The following is a 23,452-nucleotide window of genomic DNA, read 5'->3' as shown; positions in this document are numbered from 1 at the left end:
TAACAAAAGGGGGAGAAAAAAAAGTGGTGGTTTCTCTGAAGCAGATACTCACGTGCAACGGAGAAGTTATTTAAGGGGGTTTCCAGCTGGTCAACATCTTGTGGTCGCTCTTTGTAGCCAATGAATGTACCATCACTCTTGAGGAGAAAATACCTCGGCCTCCAGGTCTTGATGTATTCTCCTGATGTGAGAAAAGACAAAGATAAAGTGGACGGAATTAACAATTTATGTCAGACTGTACACATGAAATCCTCCATCAAACCAGCCTTCATTGAGAAGCTATACGTGCCTGTGCATTCTCAGATTGCTGACCAGCGCACCACTGTTGTGTTTACAGCGTGTTTTCATGATTAATGACTCAACATTTTCGTCCTTTGTCTTTTTTTGCTTTAATTCCCAGCCGCGCCGGTCTTTTCTAATTACTATGCTGTTCGCCGGTGTTCCCTAAAACGACCATCTTGTCACCGTCTCTCTTTTAGTGTAAGGTCAACTGCAGGACAAATACGGGGTTTAGCAAAAGTCAGGGATCGCTCCTCCATCTCTTCGGCAACTGAAGATTTTGGCTTCAATTTCCTGGTTTAGGCAAAATCCTAATTCAAACTTTGTGTTGCTTTTTTTTTTTTTTAAATAAAATGTATTCAGTCACAGCTCCTTATAAGTAAATTCAAAACCACTTAAAATGTTTCTCAACTTCATTCGAGTCTTTTTGAGAGCTACCAGCTTCAAAACTATTTACAGGAAGTTTTACAGACTGATGTCTGAAATCAATGGATTTCCAATTAAAAAGTTTCCATCAGTCCTCTCCTACCTCTGAACTCATGCTGGCTGAAGCTTCAATTTGATCTTCAAATATAAACTCTCCACAATTCCCATTTTCTAGACAACCGCCAGAACTTGAAGCCATGCATGTCCGTCCCCATTCACTCAGACACGCCAGCGCCGCACAAATGAATCTCTCTTAGGCAGACGAAACTCAATTTATTCCGGTGATGCTTCAGGAAATGTTGGGCCAGATGTTGTGCAGACTGGGGGAAAAAAATAGCTTACATACCATAACAAGGCAGTGGCACACAGTGGAGTGGAACTTGAATATTTATACAGGAAAACTGTAATTTATTTTTAATTACGGAGCCACATATTAACCCCATGCAGAGCAGCACCAAGCTGTCCTTAATTGCCCCATTTCCTCTGACACAGAAGTGTGAGTGTGTGTGTGCGTGCGTGCAAAAAGACGAGAGTGGCTGTGTGTGTTTGTCCATGTGTGTGTGAAGGGGGAAAAGTGAAAGATCTGTCAATAAAAGCTTTTGCTGCACTCCTTCAAACACACACGTCTGACTGATGAAATTGTTAACAGATCAGACGGCGCGAACACCGGCTAGTAAAGCCTCCTCTGTTCCGTGCACGTCTAATAAAATATTTAAACAACTGCATGAATAAGTAACACCGGCTGAAAGTCACATCTCAAGATTTGTCAATTCTGACACCCTGAGATGATGAACCTTCTCGACTGGCTCCATTTCTACATTTTATTGTAATAAACCAAAAGAGAAGAATAGCAAATTTTGATAGGAAATTCGCCATATGGCTTTGACAATATGAAGAAAGGACACATTAGTGAAGCGTTGTCAGATTCTTAAAAGACGACCAGATGAGAGAAATATGAAACACCCTGTTTGAACTGCGGCTGGAATCAACAAATACTCCAATTACTGTGGTTGAGTCAAATTGCTTCGTGTGTTTTTACTCATACATGTAAAGTTTTACACACATTAAATCCACGGTGTTGAGTTATCCTCCTTTTTTGCCCCCAATCATATGCTCGTCATTAAAATTTGAATAAACAAACAGTAGCAGATACAAAAGTCACAAAACGGTATTGGCCGAAGAGTTTGAGAGTAAGGAAAATGTACTGATAAAAACAAAGAGCTCTAAATATAAAACATGGCTTTATTCCAGATGTTATGTATAATGTATATAAGGACATGAACCGAAATTCTTATATACAGCATGCTGGGGTGGAAGTAAACTCAGAGAAAAAACACAATACTTTAATTAAGTCAAGTTTATGGTTAGTACTTTTTCCCAACTACTGTTAACATCTTGTAATCTTGTAAGACAAAATGCAGAATACAAAAGTTTATCCTTTGGACACAGATTTTTTTTTTTTTTTCGTTCTTTCTGTCACAAAAGTAGAATTCTCACATAATTCATTGTTTGTCTGAGAATCATGCTTTGATATTTGTTTTTAGTGCTTTGATATCCTATTTTGTGCTATTGACAAAACACGTTAAGTAGTTTTTTTTGGAGCAGTCCGTTGTGCTTTCTTTTTGTAACTGAATACAATTTCAACAGTCTAACAAGAGTTGGAAAAAAAAAAAAAAAGAGTTCCTGTGCTCTTGTTTGAAAAAATCAAACCGTGAAACCAAAAGCAAACAACCAAGTGTACAAACAGCTGATTTACAGTAACCATGTAGGTGGTGCCACCAATCACCACACTGGAGGAGAGATCTGCTCCAGAGCACAATACACTTTAGTCTTCAATCCACAGCAGATGTTCAATTTGTTATTACATTTTTCATCGTGGCAGGGCGGGGGGATTTTTCATCTCGCTTTCCTGCAGAGCAAGCATTTTTCCCACCAAATCTAACACATTTAGAAATGGGTTTTGACTTTGTGAGCCGTCACATTGCCACTCTCGCCGTCTTCGAACAAAGCTGATCACAGTAGATGTGCCGTCCTAATTGAAGCAAATACCAGGCAGATCCTGTTTTGGTGGTTTTCCCTCTCCACTGTTTAAATGAAACCCAATTATCGTGATGAGTCGTTTGTCCGTCTCCAACCTGGAAAAGCTCACCAATCAACTTACACATCAGTCACCCGACTGTGGACGCCCGTCTCCAGATAGCGCGCACATAAGGTTGTTCATCACGAGCCTTTGAGACAACCGCAGTCCTTAACTTTGCATAAAATCTAAATAATAGAAGCAGAGGAAACGTAGTAACTGAGTTTTATTAAATAAGTTGCCTAAAACTGCAGCCAGAGGGTCTCTGGAGCACCAAACCTTGTTTTCCTCAGCCGGGCCCCATCTGGTGTCCCCCTCTGTGGTCAGGTCTTGGCTGACCCATATCTCCCACCCCCCCCCACCCAGCCGCCACAGAGGACAGTATGTGCACAACGTAGCTGCAGCATAATGAGCCCCCCTCTACCTGACACCATGACAGCAGATGAAGGCTTGCTGTGCGTACATGTCCGGAAAAACATAAAACTAAAGTTTTAATGCAACAGTTTAGGAAATTACTTCCAGATTGGCTCAAGAGCTTATTACAGCATTGAGATCTTCATGAATAGAGGCAGATGTTTACATGAATACACACGTGTGTGTGTGTGTGTATGTGTGTACTCTACCTGTAGGAGGTGGAAGGTGTGACAGATCACAACAGTTAGTCATGAAGGTTTTCCCTGCCAGCTGCACTGACGCACAGCAGCCTCCATAAGAAGCACGAGTGGTCATGTGTGTGACGCAGCGGCGCCGGGCATGGCATGTACTGTATTAGTTGACACGCTGCCATCCTGAGATAGCCTTGATCACGCGGGGTGGCAAGGAAGATGATAATATGAGCCCGGCATAGCAGGCTCCTTAAACAATTGTCACTATGCTGAACTATGCAATCGTAATGCTAGGAGAGACGCGTGTGTGTGTGCGTGTGTGTGTGTGTGTGTGTGTGTGGCGTCTGCAGAGACTACACACAAAAATGATAAGCAATGTCATTAAGGGCATGCGACAGTCATCCAAGGTGTCAAACTTTCAGTATGCCAGTCTAAACCGACCCAACGGGGGCATAATTAATAATAATAAATAAAGATGTGATTTCAGAGGTGAAAAATAAAAATAACAACTTAAAGCTAAGTCGACTACATCGGCAACATAATTCAAAAACAGAATATGTTAAAATGTCAAAATTACACTTCATGTCTTTTCTTTGTGTTTTTCTAAAAAGATGAGATTAAATGTAAACCATTTCCCTCTTTGTACTAAAACAAAGGAATCATTTGGAGTTGTGCTTTCTTAATGCTTTATCATACTTTTCTGGCCGATCTGACATCAAACAGAGCTGTATACGGCCCCTGAGCTAATAAGCGTCTGACACCCTTCCCCGTGAGCTACTTACACTGAAAAAAAAAAACCTCATAGTCTGCGGTGAACCCAAATGAAGGGGGTTTATGAGTAAATGTTTGAGTAAGTTTCAGTTTGCTGCCTTTAAATATGCTAACAAACATAATGAATAATGCTGGGTTGACAACGTTTGATTTAAGCTTGGAGAGTTAACTCTTACAGTGTATAGATAGCTACACACACATTAAACTTCTCCATCATGTGATGATTGTGATAACCATTGTGAACCGTGGTAGAACTAATGTGTTTGTACTGAAACAAACCTTTTTTTTAATCTGTTCTGCTTGCTTGCGTGCAGGAATACAGGAACTTCAGCTAATAATCACAGCTTCCCTTAAGAGAGGCACACATGGTGTGGGTTTAAAGTAAAATTTCCTCAATGCATGGCATGGCAAATTGTGAATGTGTGTTGTTGCTGATTTCTGCGCTGCTGTAAGATCGTCCAGCCGTCGTAGCGCCGTGAAAGACTACAGAGCTTGACTGATATTGTATGGTTGTCATAGACAGACTGTAATGACCTGAACCAGGATCTGGGCTATCTGGGACTACAGAGAAGGCCTTGAAGAGTCACGAGGTCCTGATGTGTTTGTGTCCGAGGTGGATTCTCCCCACAAACCATTGGGAACGTGAGCTCCCTTGAAATATTGATTCCTCACCTTGGGGCCGCATGTGTGTACGAATGCTTTAAAGCAGTGTGCTGCGGTGCCAGCTGCACTGATATTTCGTTTCCGTCTATTATTCCATCTACTAATAAATTCAGCAAACCGATTTTACAAATCACAAAATGTGTTTTCCCCCTCATACTGTTGTGACAGAATAATAATAATAATAAAAAAAAATGACATCAAAACTCAAGGTTGTTAGAATCTTTTTCTATAACATCGCCTTCCTTCAAAACGAAAATGCAATCAGACAGATGAGGCGTCTGCAGATCAGCTTGTGCACGCTCCTCCTAGACAGGAGGACACAGCAACTTCCCCAACTTTGACCACAAACTCTGTCACATGACAAACAAGTGGAAGCAGAAACATCCGCTTGCCCGTGTGGTGTGTGTGCGTGTGTGTGTGTGTGCGAGCGTCTCCACAACTCTGCATGGTAACCCACCACTCCCCCCCCCTCCACCCGACACTGTCTGCACTCAGAGCATAAACAACAAAGATGACCCTTGTCAGCTTCCTATTTACACTCATTTCCTCTTCTTCTTTTATTCGGCCGTACTTTCCACACTGTGGCTTTTATCAAGCCCTGACATGATCAGAAAGTGAAACTGACAGCTGGGCTTTTTTTTCTCTCTCACTCTTTTTTTTTTTTTTCAAGTTTACTTGAACACAGTTTAGGGTAAATGTGATTGCAAAATCCCCACCGTGGTGTTTATAGAAAGTGTGATGCAAACAGATAGAATAAACCAGGGGCAGGTTTTAGGATGAAGGACTGATGTAGATGTAGACTCTGCAAACGTGTGACACTTGACTTCGGCACTGTGCAGAGCAGACCCCAAATACATCCTGTGCTCAGTGCGCGACGGGGTGAGGACAATGGACCTCATAACAACACAACACAGGAGAGACTCCAGCTTTTAAGTCAGTTCATCATCACAGTGTTCCAGTAAACTAGAACCTCTTTTGAAGTCGACGTGTTCTCCAAAACAGGAAAGCGGGGCCCACAGACAGACTGACCGCCAGATTCAGATCAGATAATGCCTGCTGCGAGTGTCTGGACGAGATGTGGCGAGGAAATCCACCGCATTATCTTTGTCCCACAATCAACGGTTTTCCAATAAAACCAAAGTGCGACAATGGACATGTGGCTCAACTCAAACAAATTAAGGGAAGGACGGAAGAATGGGAGGACTGATCTGACACAGGATGAGAAATGAGAGAAGTGGAGGGGATGAGAAAGCTCCGCCGAGTGCAAAGACTTGCACTGAATGGAGCGGTAGTGAGACAGATCACTGCATATGTTCCTCACATATGTAGGACTGTAAGTGGGTGGGGGCGGTGGTGTCAGTGCAAGTGAAGTGTGCATGAGCCATGCGCAATGTGTGTGTGCATGTGTGTGCATGGGAGGAGCTGTCAGGGCCTGATAGAGTGTCTTTACATGACAAGCAGCTGCTGAGGGCTGGGATGCGCGCTGGGCAAAGTGGAAAATAATGAACGGAGAACTGCTGCCAAACACAACAGAATTCATCTTTATTTGCCAACTGCTGCATGGCCCTGTGTGTGGACAGCTCCGGCGTGCCACCGCCACGCCCTCTATACCCCCCGAAACGCGCGCGCACACACACACACACACACACACAAAAACATACAGCAAGGTGCAGGGGGGAGAGAACAGGTTTGGCCACAGCTGTACGTGGCGGAGCGTCGTCTTGTTTGCTTATGCATGCGTTTATCAAATCAAGAGCACCTTCTGTTTATGTGTACTACTATGTGATGCAAGGACATCTCCTAAACCAGCGGTTCCCAACATGCAGTTCTGGACTCCCGTAAGAGAGATGACAGAGTTCAGAAAGCTAAACCCAATGTCCTTCGCTGTTTGGCTTCACTGGAATGTTTCGGTGAATCAGAGAGAGATGATTGAGACAGATGTTTTCTGAAGTAATCTAAGGGGGTAAGGAATCCTGAACATCTTTAAAAGTTGTTTATATGCAGCCATAGAATTGAAAAAGGGTTAATTTGATTCCTCTGTGAGGAAAAAGGACCCTGAGAGATTAAAATCTACACTGATGCTTTCTTTAGACAACACTCGCAAGTTGACTGGGAGGCCAAAACAGTAAAAGACGGGCAGTCCGGTCTTTATGAGGAGTCACTAAAAGGGTAAAATGTGGGAGATTTTAGCCAGAAGAGGGGGAGAGAGAGACTGACAGAGGTTAGTGGCTGTTTCCGAGGAGCATCCTGTTCTATCCGTCTCTATGTGACAACAACAGGAATGTTGAGGTCCCAGCTGCTGTGGCTTGTTGGCTTTTAATAAGACACATCATGTAGCATTCATCAAGCGGCCTCTGAAAGAGAGGCCGCAGTGTCCCAATAACGTGGCCAAACTAACAGCTCTGTTACACACCAATGCGCCTCTTTCTGCTTTGAGGCGCTTTTAAATAACATTTTCAACACAATATTCTTAAAAAGGCGAGGCCCGGCGAAGTCATCTGGTCCTTGATAAACCAAACGCACACACACGCTTACTGGAACATACACACCCTCACGTGGCAAGCGGGTAAATGATCTCACACAGAGTGAGAGGAACCGAGAGAGAGGGTCAGACAAAATGTGCCTCTCAGTGCCCACACCCAGTGGTTGGACTTCCTGAGAGGGCTGCTGTTGGGTTTTGTCCCCGTCTGGCCATTCATGGCTTGGGGATGAGAGGAACGGAGCCAGTGGTAACTGCATGAACTATGCATGTGTGTGTGCGTGTGTGTGTGTGTGTGTGTTTGAGTGGTGAGAATCGGATGAGAAGAGGGGGGGGTGGGCGGAGGTTGAGGATTAGGGAATTAGAACTCCAAAGCGAGGGAGGAGGAGAAGGGGGGCTTCGCCTTTTGTTGGTTTTTCCTCAGCCGCCCCCGCCATCCCTTCGGCCCTTTTCTGCCGGGTTCTGCCTGTAAGCTGCAGCTGCGGCCTGCCACCCTGTGCCCTGCATCTCAATGAGCCACGGGCCGCCTGCTCCAGAGGAGAGGGGGCTCCCTGATGCGGGGGTCACCACTGAGCCCCAGCAACCACGAACTCCGCCTCCGCTATCCCCCCCCCCACCCCCCCACCCCCGCCCTGAATCGAGGGGCTCTGAGCTGAGCTTCTCGTGCTGCCCGGGCTACCCAGTTGCCCGAGTCGCTGTGACCATATAAGGCCGGCATCAGCCGCACACGCCATCCTGAACCATCCAGCAGTTTGGGTTTCTTCATTTCTTTCCTCGCCTTTATGCCTTCCGGACATCCCCAAACATCTCTTGCTGGCGCCTCTCACTTCCACGCAGCTGGATGTGGCGGCGGCGGTGGTGGTGGTGGTGGCGGGGGGCAGGGGGGTGGGGCTCCATTGCCAGGGTTTTGGCAGCAGCATCAACAGGTTGCGTTGAAGGGGCTCCCCAGCATCCAATGCAGCCCCTCTGCCTCTTCCCCTTATCCGTCTCTTTTTCCCTGGTTGCTGCTACTACCCAGACAAGAAGAAAAAAAAAAAAAAAAAAACTAGGGGGTTGGGGTGCGATGGAGTCTGCCCCTCTTTCTCACGCTCGTAAGAAAGCGCTCACTTCTTCTCCGTGGTGAGTGACACCTGCTGATTACCATAGAGACACTGTGGGAAGTTCCCCCCTGCCACACTGGGGCTGCGATTTGCCCCTTCTCCTTGGGCAAACAAGCAGTCCATGGATTAGTTAACTGGGCTGCTGCACAGAAAACAAATAAACACACATTATTTAGAGCAAATTAGTTACAATGAACTCTAAATGACCGGTGAGAGATTCAGCATCATCCAACAAGTGAGGAATAAACTCCAGATGATCTTTTCTACGGAGCGAGACCAAACTTTCTGCGTTGCCTCATAACAGCAGCAAGAGAAACTAAATGAAGCGAACAGTGGGACGTCACATGTGCGAGCATACAGTCAAGCTCTCAGTCAGTCGACAGCTGAGCATCCCCCCTTCATTTCTCTGTCTCCCCTACCCTTCCTAAATTGGCGAGAGGTGCCAGTGATGTGATTGATTTCAAAGACTGGGAGCTTTTCGCCGGTCCATAGCCGCTTCCGCTATGGGTCTGAGTTGTCAGCAGGGTCATTATCCTAGCAACAGGATGGTGGGGCGGCAGCGGTGGGAGGGAGCGCATGTGCTGGAAGTGGGGGAGGATGGAGAGTGGGGTTAGAGCGGGGATACTCATGAACTAAAAGGGGCAGAAAAGGGTAAAAAAAAAAAAAAAAAAAAAGAGACAGTAAGAATGGAAGAGAAAGAAGAGGATGAACAGAGATGAGGAAACGCCACAGACAGAAAAGGGAACGGCGCAGCAGAGGCAGACAGTGCAGCTCAGCGCCACAGTTGCAGGGAGCAGGCGGGCTCTGCACAGAAAAGTAAGCACCCAGCAGGCCTGCCGTGAGAGGAGGCGACTGGCGGAGGTGCCACCTCCCTCAGCCTCCTGGTGCCCCCCCACCATGCCAGCCAGCCAGCCTGCCGACAGCTGCACCTCACTCATTTACTTCTCTCCACCACATTTAACAGGAGACTGCCTCCCATTACCCGGAGCAGGGGGTCCTCGCTGACGGCCAGACGCCCGGGCCAGAGCCCGCGCGTCCTGGTGCGACACCCTCTGCTGCTGGACGCCGCCTGCAGGGGTTCCGCTCCCAAATCTGTCTGAAACTTCAGATACCACAACGGCTGATCAATTAGAGGCTGGATCTGCCCAACAAAGTTTCAGCCACTAGTTGATGAGCCAATACCCAACTCGATTTGCACTACTTATTTCAGTCAAACTACAAAATATCCTATGAGCTGAGTTCACCGTTTCACAGAAAAAACAAAATTTGATATTGTAAGCTTCTATGCTTTCATTTACAAACACATTGAAGAAAAATTAGCATTTTATGCTATGCAACTTCATATCAGCCAAAATGTCTGCAGGCTAGAAACGTTACACCAGACAGAGCAATTTAGACTATTCTTCTTTTAAACTCATTTATCAACATGACTCCAAACTCATTCCAATGGGCGATCCTCTAACTTCAAAGCACTCTATGCCTGTTTTTCTCTTCCCCGTTTCATTTGGGTATGTCTAGTTTATTACTTGTCCCTCTACTTTTATTGGTGGTAACTCAGTAATAAGTAACTCAGTCTAGTCTCCAATCCCACCGTTAGAGGTTTCAGTCATTTTGCTAAGCCTTAGATCTGGACGCACTTACTTCCTGTTTAGTGCTCTGTAACGTTGGCATTAAGAAAAGGCACCAGTGACCACTTGTTGTACTAAATATATGAAACGGATATTTATTAAAAGAGAAAACATTAAGTTGTTACCTAATTCGGTCTGAGACTGCCACTTTACGACCAACTGAGATTTGTGTTTATTGAATCTCCTCGGTGTAGGTGAATATATTAGCAAATCTGATGAGCTGTTCCTCTTCCCCCTGCAGTGTGTCTGTGTGTGTACTGCAGCAGCATGTGGCCCATGACAGCCATAATGAGGGGATGTGTAGGAGCCTGGGCGAACCCAGCAGCAGATCTGGCAGATACTCAAAGTCCCAAACTCCTGAGGCAGTCAGGATTGCAGTATCATGAGACACACTTAATCAGGTGGGCCTGCTCCTTTGAAGAGCATTTAGCAGTACAGGAAACACTGCATTCCCTCACTGAGATCATACAGAGCAAATACAAATGTGGAGCATGCTGGCAGAACTGTTGCGGGCCTGCTCACCAGATGCACAAAACTCTGATATTCAAAAGATGGAAAGAAAAAAAAAAAAAAAAAAAACCTTCTCATACACTAACTACTGTGTCTGCAGTTCCAAACCTCCCCCTCATTCCCACTCTCTGTCTCATGCACTTTCCTGGACCACCAACAAGGTCTCGCTCGGAGGAGCCGCTCACGGGCGTCCTTCAGCCACATGACCGGCGAAGGAACCAATCAGCTGATGAGCTCCACGGCAAACCGCGAGAGGGTCTCCGCCGCGGCACGTCGCACACGACATCCGCCAGCTCTCCTCCGACCGACTGGGTCACTGAGCAATGTTCTGGGAACATCACAAAAGACGCTGCTCAACTTCTGTCCCTCTCCGCTCGCCCCTTTATCTTCCCCGCACCAGCTCTCCTGGTGTGCTCGACGCTTCTCCTCACCCCCACCCGTCCCCTCGTCAGTTGGAGCCAGCTGAGCGTGCTACCCAAATCCAACAGTTGTTGTGGCCTTCGTTAGCCTAACGAGGGGGCCGGCTCTTTATACTTGTCAGGGAGCAAATGAGTCAAACAAACAAGGGCCAGGGAAGAGGGGAGGACAAGCGAGCGCTGTTCTGTTGAGCTTCACTGGGTTCTTGGCCACGGCGCTTCCCTGGAAACTAGGGAACCCACAATCTGCCTGTTTGATGTCTGATGATGCTCTGGCTTTGATGGAAACTTTGGAAAAACACACTAGCAAAAAGAAATAACATGCTGCTCGGTCTCTGTGGCCACTAGAGGCCGTAGGCACATTCAAAGTGTGTGGGTGCACACTGTGAAGGATCTAAAAGCGAAGTATCATTTGGGGACACATAACAACTGGTTATGATAGTAGCAACAAAGTTACAGTGTTTTTGCAAGCCTGTACTTGCAATGCGGTCTGCGCATAAGGGCACTGAGTAATGTCCTGCTGGCGGAGGAACTTCTAAATAAATATGCTTCACACTGTCCACGCGCATTTGCATATGCATGTCGAAGCGTTGCGCCGCTCAGAGGCTCCGTCTCGCATTCCGAAACCGTCCTTCCAAAACAGATAACGGAGATAACAGTCTCAACAAGTCATCCCAAACCGTGTCCACAATCTAAACACATTACTGCAGCGCCAGGCTTCGGGAGAAAGTATGAAGGTGTGTCCTTCAGAATGAGATCATCCCATTGAGTGCGGCCCGTCTGGAACAAATGTACGGAGCACTTCAAGGCTGAGAATCTGGAGCTCCAGAGAACGACCGGCTCTACTGAGGACGGGGGTTCACAGGGCACCATTATACTTGCTCCACTTTCTTCCATGAATCTTGACACAGTTTGCACGTGCATGCAAGAAGATGACTAATCGGAAAGGAATCAAGAGTAGAAGTCAGCCGCATGCCAGAGCCGCTGTGCTTTGTGCCTGCAACTGAGTCTCCGTGAAATTCAATCACGCTGTAGAGCCAATAAATGGGCACCGCTTGAACACGAGACCACTTCACACTGGATGTGTGTGTTTTGTTTTGGTTTTTTCTTGCAAACTGCTCACGAAAAGACGCCTGGTACTTGACCAGGTCGGGGAACACACACACAATGTTGATGGAAACATAAAGGCCTCTCCTTTGAAAAACATTAAATTGATGTTTTGAGTGCAAACATGGGAGTAATGAGCATGGTGAACACACTTAGAGGCGGTATAAGCCATTTATTATCACGCCTACATGAAGATTTGAGTCACTTGGGTGGCGCCACGGCCCCGAAAAAAGCCTCCACTCAAGGTGCAGGCTGAGGAGATGGCTGTCGGGAGCGGGCTGCCCGGCTGCAGGTGATGGACAGCGAGACAAGGCTACTGCAGGTTCACCTTCTGTGCCGTGGCTCTGGGGCAGAGACCGCATGACAGTGACGCGACACGAAAAGGCTTCCTGTCAAGGAAGCAGGCGGACGCCCTCCAATCAAAACACAGAGGCTCTGGGTGACATTTCACAGGGCACAGCTGCTGGGCTCGGACAACATGCCAACTCACTATTCCTGAAGGGTTGTTTGTTTAGTGCGTGTGTCACAACTAGAAGGGTGTCACTGCTAGAACTGTGTGTGTGAGTGTGTGTGAGTGTGTGTGTGTGTGTGTGTCTGTGTGTGTGCTTTAATGTTTTCTTACCAGTCACTATTTGACTACTCTCACAGTTATGCTTTACACTCGCCTCCCATTAGGATGTTCTGTTCTTATCTGTACTGTGCAAGGTGTGGAAAAATGGACTGATGCCAGTTTGTATCACAGAAAAAACAAGCACAAAACGATTTCATTGTGATGCCAAACACATCCCCTTTCCAAGAAACTATGTTCCTGTTCTCATTTTACTCTAAACAAACACAATTTAACTGTAAAACCTGCAGAACAACAATGTAAATGTGGGGTTGTGTGGATTTTTTATTCGGGGCGGTAGATAATCCAAGATTATGGATTATACAACACTGTATTTATGTCAGATGTTTCCAAACTTGACTAATTTGTTCTGGCAATGTTTGATCGTTAGACTGAATGGAGGAACATGAGCCTGCCTGAATGAGTGGAACCAGGCTAATCCATTACTAACATCAGCCTGTTACACTCCTGAACTAAGACTTGCCGATGGGGAGTGTGGCCGCACACGTCTCAACAACACTTTCTTCCACACTTCTGAGTCTCAGGAGCTTTAGCTAGCATCATCTTATTCCATGAATTTGAGTTTAGATTCCCCCTTTTTTTTCAGTTGTTCCAGTAAAAGCCTGGATACTTGGCTCTGGGCCCGAGAGACTTCAGCGGTTTTGGACAAGTTCTTTATCCAATTTTGCCCCTGGTGGTGGCGGTGGAGTGGGCTCTGTGATGCAGCCGCAGCTGAAGGCAGAGTCAGTACGCACACATAAAGCTGCTCAAAGCCAGCAGGTATGTGAGGAATGCCTCTTCGTCCAAACAACAGGACTCGACGCCCGACGCTGAGCCACGCCACGACACACACCACTGTCAGAGAAGCTAAATGGGGCCCGCTGGGGACACAGCAACTGACTGGGGCTTTACATTAGATCCGGCGAGCAACTTTAAACACATTTATCCTAAAGTCAAGCGCCTTTGCACTTAGGAGATGTCACTAAGTTTAGCAATTTCTGAAGCACAGAGAAGGAAAAAATGTTTAGACATTAAACACCTGCTAATCCAAACGCTAAGGAACTGGAATAATACAGATATGAGGGATAGTGTGAAAATGTGGCAGTTAAATCTGTGCTGCGATGAATACTCAAATTTAAAAGAAACACTTAAACAGGGATGCAAACAATCCACTTTTTCTGCACCTTAAATACATTTCTCCAACGTGTATCGACAAGGGATTTTAAAATCTTTGCACAATCAACATATTTTAGGGTCTTAACATATTTCACATTGCGTGCCAGCGTGGTTAACTGCATGTGAGCACAGTCAGGATTTCCACTACATATAAACAAATCGTATGAAATGTTATTATGTTGGACAAATCATCTGTTTATTTACCTCTTTTATGCAGCCATCCCTCCTTGACGATCACCACATTGGTCATGTTGGTGGGCAGGATGGAGGATCCAGGTTTCCCACAGGGAGAGACACAACTCTGCTTTAGGACTCTCCTTCACACAGCCTTCTGCGCGAGCCTCGAGATGGGGTCTTCGGGTTTATGGCCGCCTTTTTCAATGGTGGTTACCTATTAGAAGAAAAAAAACAAAAAAAAAACTAAAAATTAGCTCCACGCTGAGGTGAAAGAGTTTTTCCACTTGTCTGAATATTAACCCTCGGGTCAACGCGGCAGAGGAACTGAGGAGATCCTCGTGCTTTATGGCCCAGTCAGTGGAGGATATGCGGCAGCCACATGGAAGTCCTTTTCACAAGTGGAACCTGCAACATTTCAAGGTTCAAATATCTGTTGGAGGGCTGTGGTTTCTGGCGTTCACAATGAGCTCTCTAGTATTGGAAAATTCCACGCTGTTCACCACCGACACAGCCATTTCTGATACACTTTTTCAATTCATGAACAGCAGTTAAAAATTAATGTTGTCAAATCTTTCCTCAGTCTGAAAAAAAAAAAGTCTTTCAAACTGTCTTTTTCAAAGGCGTAGTTATTCTTTAACTCAGTAGAAACTATATTCATGTTTTTGTGATGAATCATTCATACAGAGCATAATTCGCAAAATGATTTTCTAATTATGTATTGTTGCAGTGCTTTTATTCTCTGAACATGCGACAATTAAAAGCTACTTCTGATCTGGTTCAACTATTACCAGTTTGTACACACAATTATCTCGAAAAAATAGTGAGAATGCTGTTGTTGCAATAAGAAAGGTCTGCAAAAAGAAACAGAAAATGTAAAATTGACCTGTAGAAAATGCAAAATGTCTCAATATCTTGACAATCATACCCCAAAAAGCTTTTGTTTTGGGAAGCATACAATACCGAGCCGAGGTTTCAGGCAGGTGTAATATAATGATACGCATTTATCATGTAATACCAGCAGGGAGGCGTCTGATTGGCTCCAAATTTACTTGGATTTATTCATAGTAACGGTGTGACCCCCCACAGAGTCCTGACGGTAACATAATCAAGCCTGTGTGGGTTTAAATGAAGAGACAGACGGTTCTGATCCAGACTACAAACACAGAAGATCTGTGCTTACTTGTCTTACATATTTTAAAACACCCTCCATGCAAATTCTAGAAAGATCGACAGTGACAGTGAGGAAAGAGTGGTCGCACCAAACGCTCCTGCTAATCCACTAGAATTAAGAGATACAAATAAACTTTTTTTGGTTTGTTTTTGAAGCATTACTGCAGCTTTCCCCTCTACATAAGCCTCAAACATTTGGACACTACTGTGTATATGATTAATGAGATCCAGACTCAAACATTAAGACACATTATAACAGGAAAATGCTACTAAAGCTCAAGAGTCGGTACTTTCCATCCACCTCACAAAGAAAAACCGGCAGATTAAGATACAGTGGGATTGGATGAACACGTACAATAGCCGTGCTCTCAATGCAAACTGAAGAAAATGTATGTTTCATATTGTCTGGGAATACATCTTCGCAACATAAAGATTAAAATGCGCATCAATCCATCAAAGTCTATCAAAGAATGACTTAAGTAAGAATAAAAAACAGTCCCATTCACCTATTTGCACTCACACAATCCTTCATACAGCATGAGGAGTGAATGGAGGTTTTATGTTTTGCCAAAGGAAAATCTGACATGTGGTTAAGGCGAGGTGAAGACGACCTGCTCCACCAACTGAGCCACACCGTGTTATGTTAGTTAGATCACCTCAGATGATCTTTGGGTAGGATGAGTCCAAAAACACAGAAGACCAAAGAAGGTTGTGAGAGAGCCCTGGAGGTGACATTATTTCGTCACCGAAAATAAACACACATGCATGTTTAGGAACACAACCCACTTCCTGTGCTGTCAATGTACGTGTTCCCTTTGAAAACTCAAGATCAGTAATAACAAGATGAGCAGCTGCCGAGTGTCTCAGTGCAGAACAGAAAGGTGTCACCATACACAGTTCATCAGTTTCTCAGAAAGAACCAGATTTAACTTCTGCAGCAACTTCAGCTACAACAGCTCATCTGTTGGATGAGACCACAGAGCCATGATGTTGTTGATGTTCCCAATAATGCAATTGATGAAACTTTAAATTATCTTACAAAATCCTGATAATAACAACTATCATCTCTTTCCAGTCAACTTATCACATCATCTTGATGGAGAATATAACACTTCCTACAGAGAAAAAAAAAGCAAAACTGAACTAAAAAAAAAACTAATTTCAAATCATTAGATAGAACATAGACATGACCCTGTCACCATTTCACTATTTCTCCTTCTTGTACCTCAACAACAGCTCCACTTTTACAGATGAAGACCACGTTGTCTTAAGTATTAGTGATAATCATTGCGATAATCAATGTTATTCACCTCACCTGCTGTAATGTTAAGGCTGATCGGATTCGGCATACACATCTGTTGGTGAAAAGTTATACACTAATCCTAACACAACAAAACAATAAATGGGGTCTGCGACAGGAAACAAGACAAAACAGCTTTCACATTCAGTAAATGTGTCAGTGTTAGGAGAAGCGTTGCACAGAAACTAAAGATGAGTGAAAGTGCAACAGCAGTAGTCAAGTCAAACTCTAGGTGAGATATATAAGGTTAGAGTTCTTCAAGGGGGCTGGGGGGGGAACTGTACCCTTACAGAGTATCACTAAGAACCAGAATTGACTTTCATGAAATTAACCAGTAGTTCCTTGAAATCTTCAGCTACAGGCCCTATTTACACAACATATAAAATGGAAATGGACCGATTTTGCATTTTTGTTTTAGAAAATATGTGCAATTATGGCAACATTTTAAAAACAAAGTTCATTTACACAGAAACAGAAGAAACGCTGAAAATCATTTTGTGTAAACAGACACTCAAAACGCAACAAAACTTTGCCATTTTTTCCCCAATGTCAGCAGGTACAGTAGTAGAAGGGAGCGGTGGAGAGGCAGTGGAGTGTTGGGGTAAATCCCAGTTGTTAAATAAGAACATATAAAAATCACAATAAGGAATCGCTGGTAGTCATTTGACAAATTGGCTGAACTCCAACTGAGATTTATCAGTTAGCCATCAAACCTGCAGGCTATCACAATCCAAACACTTGATCGTCAGATACTTTCTAACAGTATAAAGAAAGGATTTGAACACTTCGAAGAAAGAGGGGGGAAAAAAAATAATCAATTGCCATGTTTGTTCACACAAATGTCACATACCGCGGCAGGCAATCCCTGACCATCGACCGAAATCAATTGTCCCGGAGCAGCATCGGGGTTTAGCCATCAAAAGTGAGCTCTGTTTGAGTGACCTCATCCAGTGGACTGGTGGGGACAACAACAGGAAGTGAATGTGACTATTGACAGGCTACGAGTCATATCAGCACGGCCCCGGGCCTCAATACATCTGTAAGTGAATGTGCCACGAACACGGCTTTTCACTTCTTCAACCAGCAAAAGTGAGTTTTTTAAATGAAAAGTTTTGTTTTGTTTTTTTTTGCGTATTTTTGTTTATTGTCTTGGTTTTGGTGTCAATAAAGAATTCTGGATGGAGAGTTAAAGGAATACTCCGAAGATTTTGGACCCACGCCCTATCCCGATCATTTACAGAGTGAGATGAGCTCATAAATACCTTTTTTGTGTCCGCTCGCCCAGTGCCTGGCTAACAGCTGTTAGCATCGTAGTTAGCTTAGCTCAACTGCGGCAGGTGAAGAGGAGACAGAGCCAGACTGAGAAAGTGGACAAAATACTCCTTCCAGTGGTCCAGGGGACGGCGTATTAGCACGTGAAGTAAATCCGAATGGTTATAAAGCATTTTAAAAGACGTGGGGTTTTTTCAATCCGTTAAAATAATTTTTTGCTCCACACAGACCTGCGTATGCGCAGTGCTCCACGGAAGGATATACCGGAGCACAGCAGTAGAAGCATAGACTCAGCCGCTGTGCGCCTGGTATATCATTCTGCAGCGCACTATGCTTGTGCAGGTCTGTGTGTATCAAAACGCTATTTTAAGGGATTGAAAAGAAAACACACGTCTTTTAAAAAGTTTTATAACCATTCGGATTTACTTCGCGTGCTAATACGCCGTCCCCTGGACCACTGGAAGGAGTATTTTGTCCACTTTCTCAGTCTGGCTCTGTCTCCTCTTCACCTGCCGTAGTTGAGCTAAGCTAACTACGATGCTAACAGCTGTTAGCCAGGCACTGGACGAACGGACACAAAAAAGGTATTTATGAGCTTATCTCACTTTGTAAATGATAGGGATAGGGCGTGGGTCCAAAATCTTCGGAGTATTCTTTTAAAGGAAGAAACAAGTGCACTGATAGCAATCCAAACTGGGAATCACACATATGTGGAATTATGTGTGAAGTACCTCAAGATATGTTGTATATTTTAGATTCCTGAAATCAGAATCATCTTTATTGTCATTGGAGGCGCCCAAAGGAGCCGCCCTTTGCTTCCTTGACCTTCGCTCAATGAGCTTCATGAGGTTGTTACCTAGAATTGTTTTCGTTTCACAGTTGTGCCTTGTCAGGGTTCACTGGTGTAATTTGTTGCCTTTTTAACGGGGTTTGGACTCACAGCTCAGGCTCATCGGTTGTGTCCTGCAGATGTCAGGCTGGTATACATGAAGATCTAACAACGGTTATAATTCATAATATGATGGCAAGAACCAATCAACTGAGCAAAGACAAACCACAGTTACTTTAAGAACTGAAGGTCAGTAAGTCTGAAAAATTGCAAAAACTTGGAATGTGTCCTCAAGTGCAGTCGCAAAAACCATCAAACACTACCATGAAACAGCATGAATCACACCTTTATAGTCAAGTAACTGAAACCACTACTAAGATACAGCAACAAGTAGAAGAGAGTTGTTTGGACCAAGAAACACAAGGAGAGGACATTAGACCAGCGGGAATCTGTGCTTCGGTCTGATGAGTCCTAATCTGAGCTCTTCAGTTCAACCCGCTGTGTCTTTGTGCGACGCGGAAAAGGTAAACGAATGGTTTCTACATGCATGGTTCCCACCGTGAAGCAAGGAGGAAGAGGAGGAGGAGGAGGAGGAGGAGGTATGATGTGTGGGATACTGGGATACTGTTGGGGAGCGCTACATCAGATGACCTGACCTCCACAGTCACTTAAACCCAGTCGAGATGGTTTGGGAGCGCAGAGTGAAGGCACAAGGGTCAACAAGTGCTCCGCATCTCTGGTAACTCCTTCAAGACTGTTGAAAAACTATTTCAGGTGACTCTTGAACCTCATAAACAGTATACCAAGAGTGCACAAAGCAATAATCAAAGCAAAGGTTGGCTATTTTGAAGAATCTAAAATATAAAACATATTTTTAATTATTTCACACTTCTTTACTCCATAAATTCATATGTGTTCATTCATAGTTTGATGCCTTCGGTCATAATTTGCAATGTAAATAGTCATGAAAATAAAGAAAAACCATTGAATGAGAAGGTGTGTCCAAACGTTCGACTGGTAGTGTACACATTGGAATACATCACACAAACAAACTTGAGCACACAAACACCACAGCCAAAAAAGCAACACATGCACAAGACCGGCTCTGGAGCCACAACAGAGTGCTGCTGTTTTAATGGGAGCGACCTGTTGCTACTGCGGCCTGTGTGGAAAAGCTGGGCTGCTGCCAGCACTGCAGCCAGCAGCCACTGAATGAACCCAGTACCCTGACAGCAGGTCACATGGTCCTCAGGCCTCTGGGCCACCGCCTGCCTGCCTGCCTGCCTGCCTGCCTGCCTGCCCGCCCGCCCTGATGTCAGGGCGGCCTTCAATCATTCATCTTTCTGGCTCCAGCTCTGGGGCCCACCCCATTCAATGCAAATCAGTGTCATGCAGCGAAAGATGCCACACACCGAGCCTGTCACTGGGCCAGGGAGGACAGGCCCGTGCACATGGCAGGAAGCAGAAAATCAGGCCGACATCACCACGCTACTTCCTTTATCGCAGATCAATAGATGCAGGTCTGTTTTCGCTCTATTTTCTGCTGCTGTTTGAGTAAACAAGAGTCAGCAGCTGGTTACGGCGGGAGAATAAGAGACCTGTGTTTAAAGTGATCTCAAAAAACAAGAATATCATGCATGCTCACCTGCTACAGACAGTCCCTGAAGCAACACTTGGGTTTGTGTTGAAATGCTACAGAGCAGCCAGTATTAGTGTGATCTACTACAGAGTGTCAAGTTCCTCTTTCAAGTTCCCTGAAAACACACCATTGATGATAAGAATATTAAGGGCGGCAGAAGCTGAACACCCAACCACAGCTACTGCAACTTTCAAAGACAAGTAGTTTCACTTCTTCAGTCCTGTGATGACATGAACAACAAACCCTTTATGACTCATGTTAATGTATTCATTTCTAAGCTGTTCAGACAAGCCGAGAACTAATTAAAGATGCGACACAAGGCCGAATTTATTCAAATGTTTGCCACACTCGACACACCCATTATGATAAATAAACAGCACCGTTGTCAGGTAGCTGCAAATCAGATGATAACCAGTAAACAAGTTGAGTCAGAGAAAAAGTATTTTGGACTTCTCACCTTTTTTTTTTTTTTTTGCGAAACTCAGATAAGCGCCCTGTTATAAGAAGCGCAGCTTTGTTGCACAGTCAGGTCCGTCTGTATGTTTGCCTCCTCGAAGACGCAAAATTTCAAACAACATTCCTCAGATTCTGCATGCAACTGGTGGCACATTTGCGTCAACGGGGCTGCGAGGGGATTGGGTGGGAGGTGACTGGTATTTTCTAAACACAACACGGACAGCCAAGCAAGTCACTGGCTGCATCATTACGCCAGCCTGTTGCATCTTCCCCAGGTCACATGCCAAGTCCCCCCATGCGTACGCACGCACACACACACTCACTTGACGCAGTCCCATGACCGATAAAAACACATTTTGACACTACGCGCCCGGGGGAAGAACGCTCTCTTTCCAGGCTGAACATGCATACATGAGCCCTGGAAGATGGAGACAAACAGATTATTAGTAAAGTCAGGTTTATCCCAAGTTCAACAGTGGAGCCTTACCATCCATGTCCGTAAGACCTGTCCAGCAGGCACACCTTTTCATTGGGAACAGAAGCGAATAAACTCCCAGTTTATTTTCTGTAGTCTGTATTTAGCATGATTTAGTGTAGAAGCACACAACTGTAGGTGGGATAATAGCAGAAAAAACAGCTACCCACATGCATGATCTCATTGTGATGACCACTAGTGTGGAAAACAAGACCAACAACTCGAATGGGACTTTTTTCTCAGGACCTCCCTGGTGTCAGGGTTGAGGACCAAAAGGTCCTGAAAGAGATCTTGGGAGGGGTGTAGGGAAGGGAAAGTAACAAGAAAGAACTACAGCAGACTCCATGAATGCATGTGGATACTACAGTGTGAGCAGAGCTGGTCCCTGAAGACGCAGTAATTGTTTGGCAATAAGTTTCTCACTCAAGTAAACAAACGCAGAGGCAGTTCAGGTCATAACAATGAATGAGCTGCTCCCTGCTTGAGCTCATTTGTTTTCATTTGCCTCCTGAGTTATAAAGCACAGGCAAAAAACTACTTTCTGCTGGAGGTTGAAGCCTTTAAAAAGTTCAGCCTGAATGCAGATATTTTGGCCTGAGGACTGTGTAGGGAAAAGTGGTCATTTTCAGAGAAAGAAAGAAAGAAAGAAAAAAAAATGAATGGTTAACATCTTCCGAGACGCTCACTGTTTGTTTGAAGGAAAAAAGCCACAGCGCGTTGTAATTTTACTACACGTCGCTTTGTTCGAGCCCAACTTTGCCGTTAAATAACTTGTGCGGCGGCGTGAAGCTGAGAAAGTGGCTGATTTCGGGTTTGCATTTCGCGATAGAAAGGATATGGGGCCTAGCAGGGCAGCTTGGGTGAGAATAACCGCATCCCATGTAAGTACAATGGGGACCTACCCTGTCTAGCTGTCGGCCTCTTGTAGTGAACCATGCGAAGGAAAGGCGGACATTTACCTGGACGGGAACTCAACACTGTGTCCGTCTCATTCTAGTGGGCTGTTTCGGCGGTATTTTTAGTTGATAAGTCCTTGAACAATCTGGACAAAGTGCTCTCATTTACTCCGTTTCTCTCTTGCCTTTCTTCCACTACACCTCCCAAACGCGCTGTCTGCAATGCCTCTGTGGCAGCGCGCGCTCCCGGGTCCTAGCGCCCGCGCTCTCGCAGGCCTGCCCGTCCCGTTCAAAGAGCCCTGCTCAGTCCACTGCAATTCAATACAGCCACTTCTAATGAAATTACAGGGGCTGCTCCCTTTGTGTACAAAATGTAAAATGCAAATAGAATAGAAATACTTTCAAAACGGCAATATTCATAATTTATGGTCACCTCATAACCTTACTTTTGGATTATGGAAAGAAAATAGTTCAAGAAAATCATGCAAACTCCACACTGAAAGTTCCCCGGCTGTTAGGTGACAGCGCTAACCGCCACTCCACCTCCACCAGGTCCACACCGACTCAATGATCTGATTTGATGATGGCCCATCTGATAGAAGCCATGTGATGATCTGGATGTGTGGGCCCTGTTTGACCTGAAGGCATCAGTTCAAACAGGTGACAGTCTGGGTGGGGGTGGTCTGGCCATCTCCTCCAGGGAGGTCAGAGGGCAGTCCATGATTTTGTGGCCTGTGTTTACGACCCTGCAGGACCTGCATGGCTCCTCTGGACCCTGCCTGCTTTATCTGGTGGGGTCAAACATGGGGCTCGGGGACCTACAGAGGGTCTTGTTAGATTTTCTTGCTGTATTTCTTAGTTTGTAGAACAGTCGTGTTTATTTTTGACCTTTTTTTCACTGTTTCTAAAGCAGTTGTTTTTGATTATTGATATGTTGCCTCACTTCTGCTTAAATCTCCACTCTAACCATGTTTAACTACCCGTCGCAGCAGGAAACGGATGAAAACATCTAAGATTTAACAGAGTAAGCTGAAGTGATTTGTATTCGGTATGTATTTTAATGATCAGACACTGACTGGGTAATGATTGTGTTAATTAAGTGTTTCGGTTTCAACAGAAACACAATCTAATAAATCCATCTTCCACACTTCTGTGTGTGGGATTATGTGTGCATGTCACAAATGGTCAATGTCATTGCAAAGCATTGTGGGATATTTCCCCCAACTGAATCAGATGATACTGACAGTGAATATAAATCCAAACATCAATCTGATCACTTTATTTAATGTCCAAACAGAATAATCTGCTCTCTCAATCAGGTTATATTCAATCAGACTTATCGACAGTCAATGATCGTTCTGGATCTCATGTGGCTTTCCTGAACATGGGAACTG

The 23,452-nt window shown here is 44.9% G+C and overlaps 1 protein-coding gene across 2 annotated transcripts in view; it reads right to left on the bottom strand.

Annotated features, from left to right (window-relative positions):
* akt1 (v-akt murine thymoma viral oncogene homolog 1) overlaps positions 1-22,258 on the bottom strand; it is a 37,439-nt gene extending 15,181 nt beyond the window's left edge. Inside the window, exons 1-3 of one of the 2 annotated variants that reach the window (XM_030116724.1) lie at positions 22,065-22,258; positions 14,049-14,235; positions 53-181 (exon numbers count right to left, since the gene is read on the bottom strand). In XM_030116724.1, coding sequence (XP_029972584.1) covers positions 53-181; positions 14,049-14,094 — 175 coding nt within the window. In that variant the 5' untranslated portion in view covers positions 14,095-14,235; positions 22,065-22,258. The remainder of the gene's footprint in view (positions 1-52; positions 182-14,048; positions 14,236-22,064) is intronic. The other variant, XM_030116723.1, reaches the window with a different exon arrangement.
* Positions 22,259-23,452: the final 1,194 nt, after the last annotated feature.

This window comes from Salarias fasciatus, chromosome 19 (genome assembly GCF_902148845.1).
Source record: "Salarias fasciatus chromosome 19, fSalaFa1.1, whole genome shotgun sequence".
NCBI lineage: Eukaryota > Metazoa > Chordata > Actinopteri > Blenniiformes > Blenniidae > Salarias > Salarias fasciatus.
This window is presented reverse-complemented; position numbering and strand designations above follow the sequence as displayed.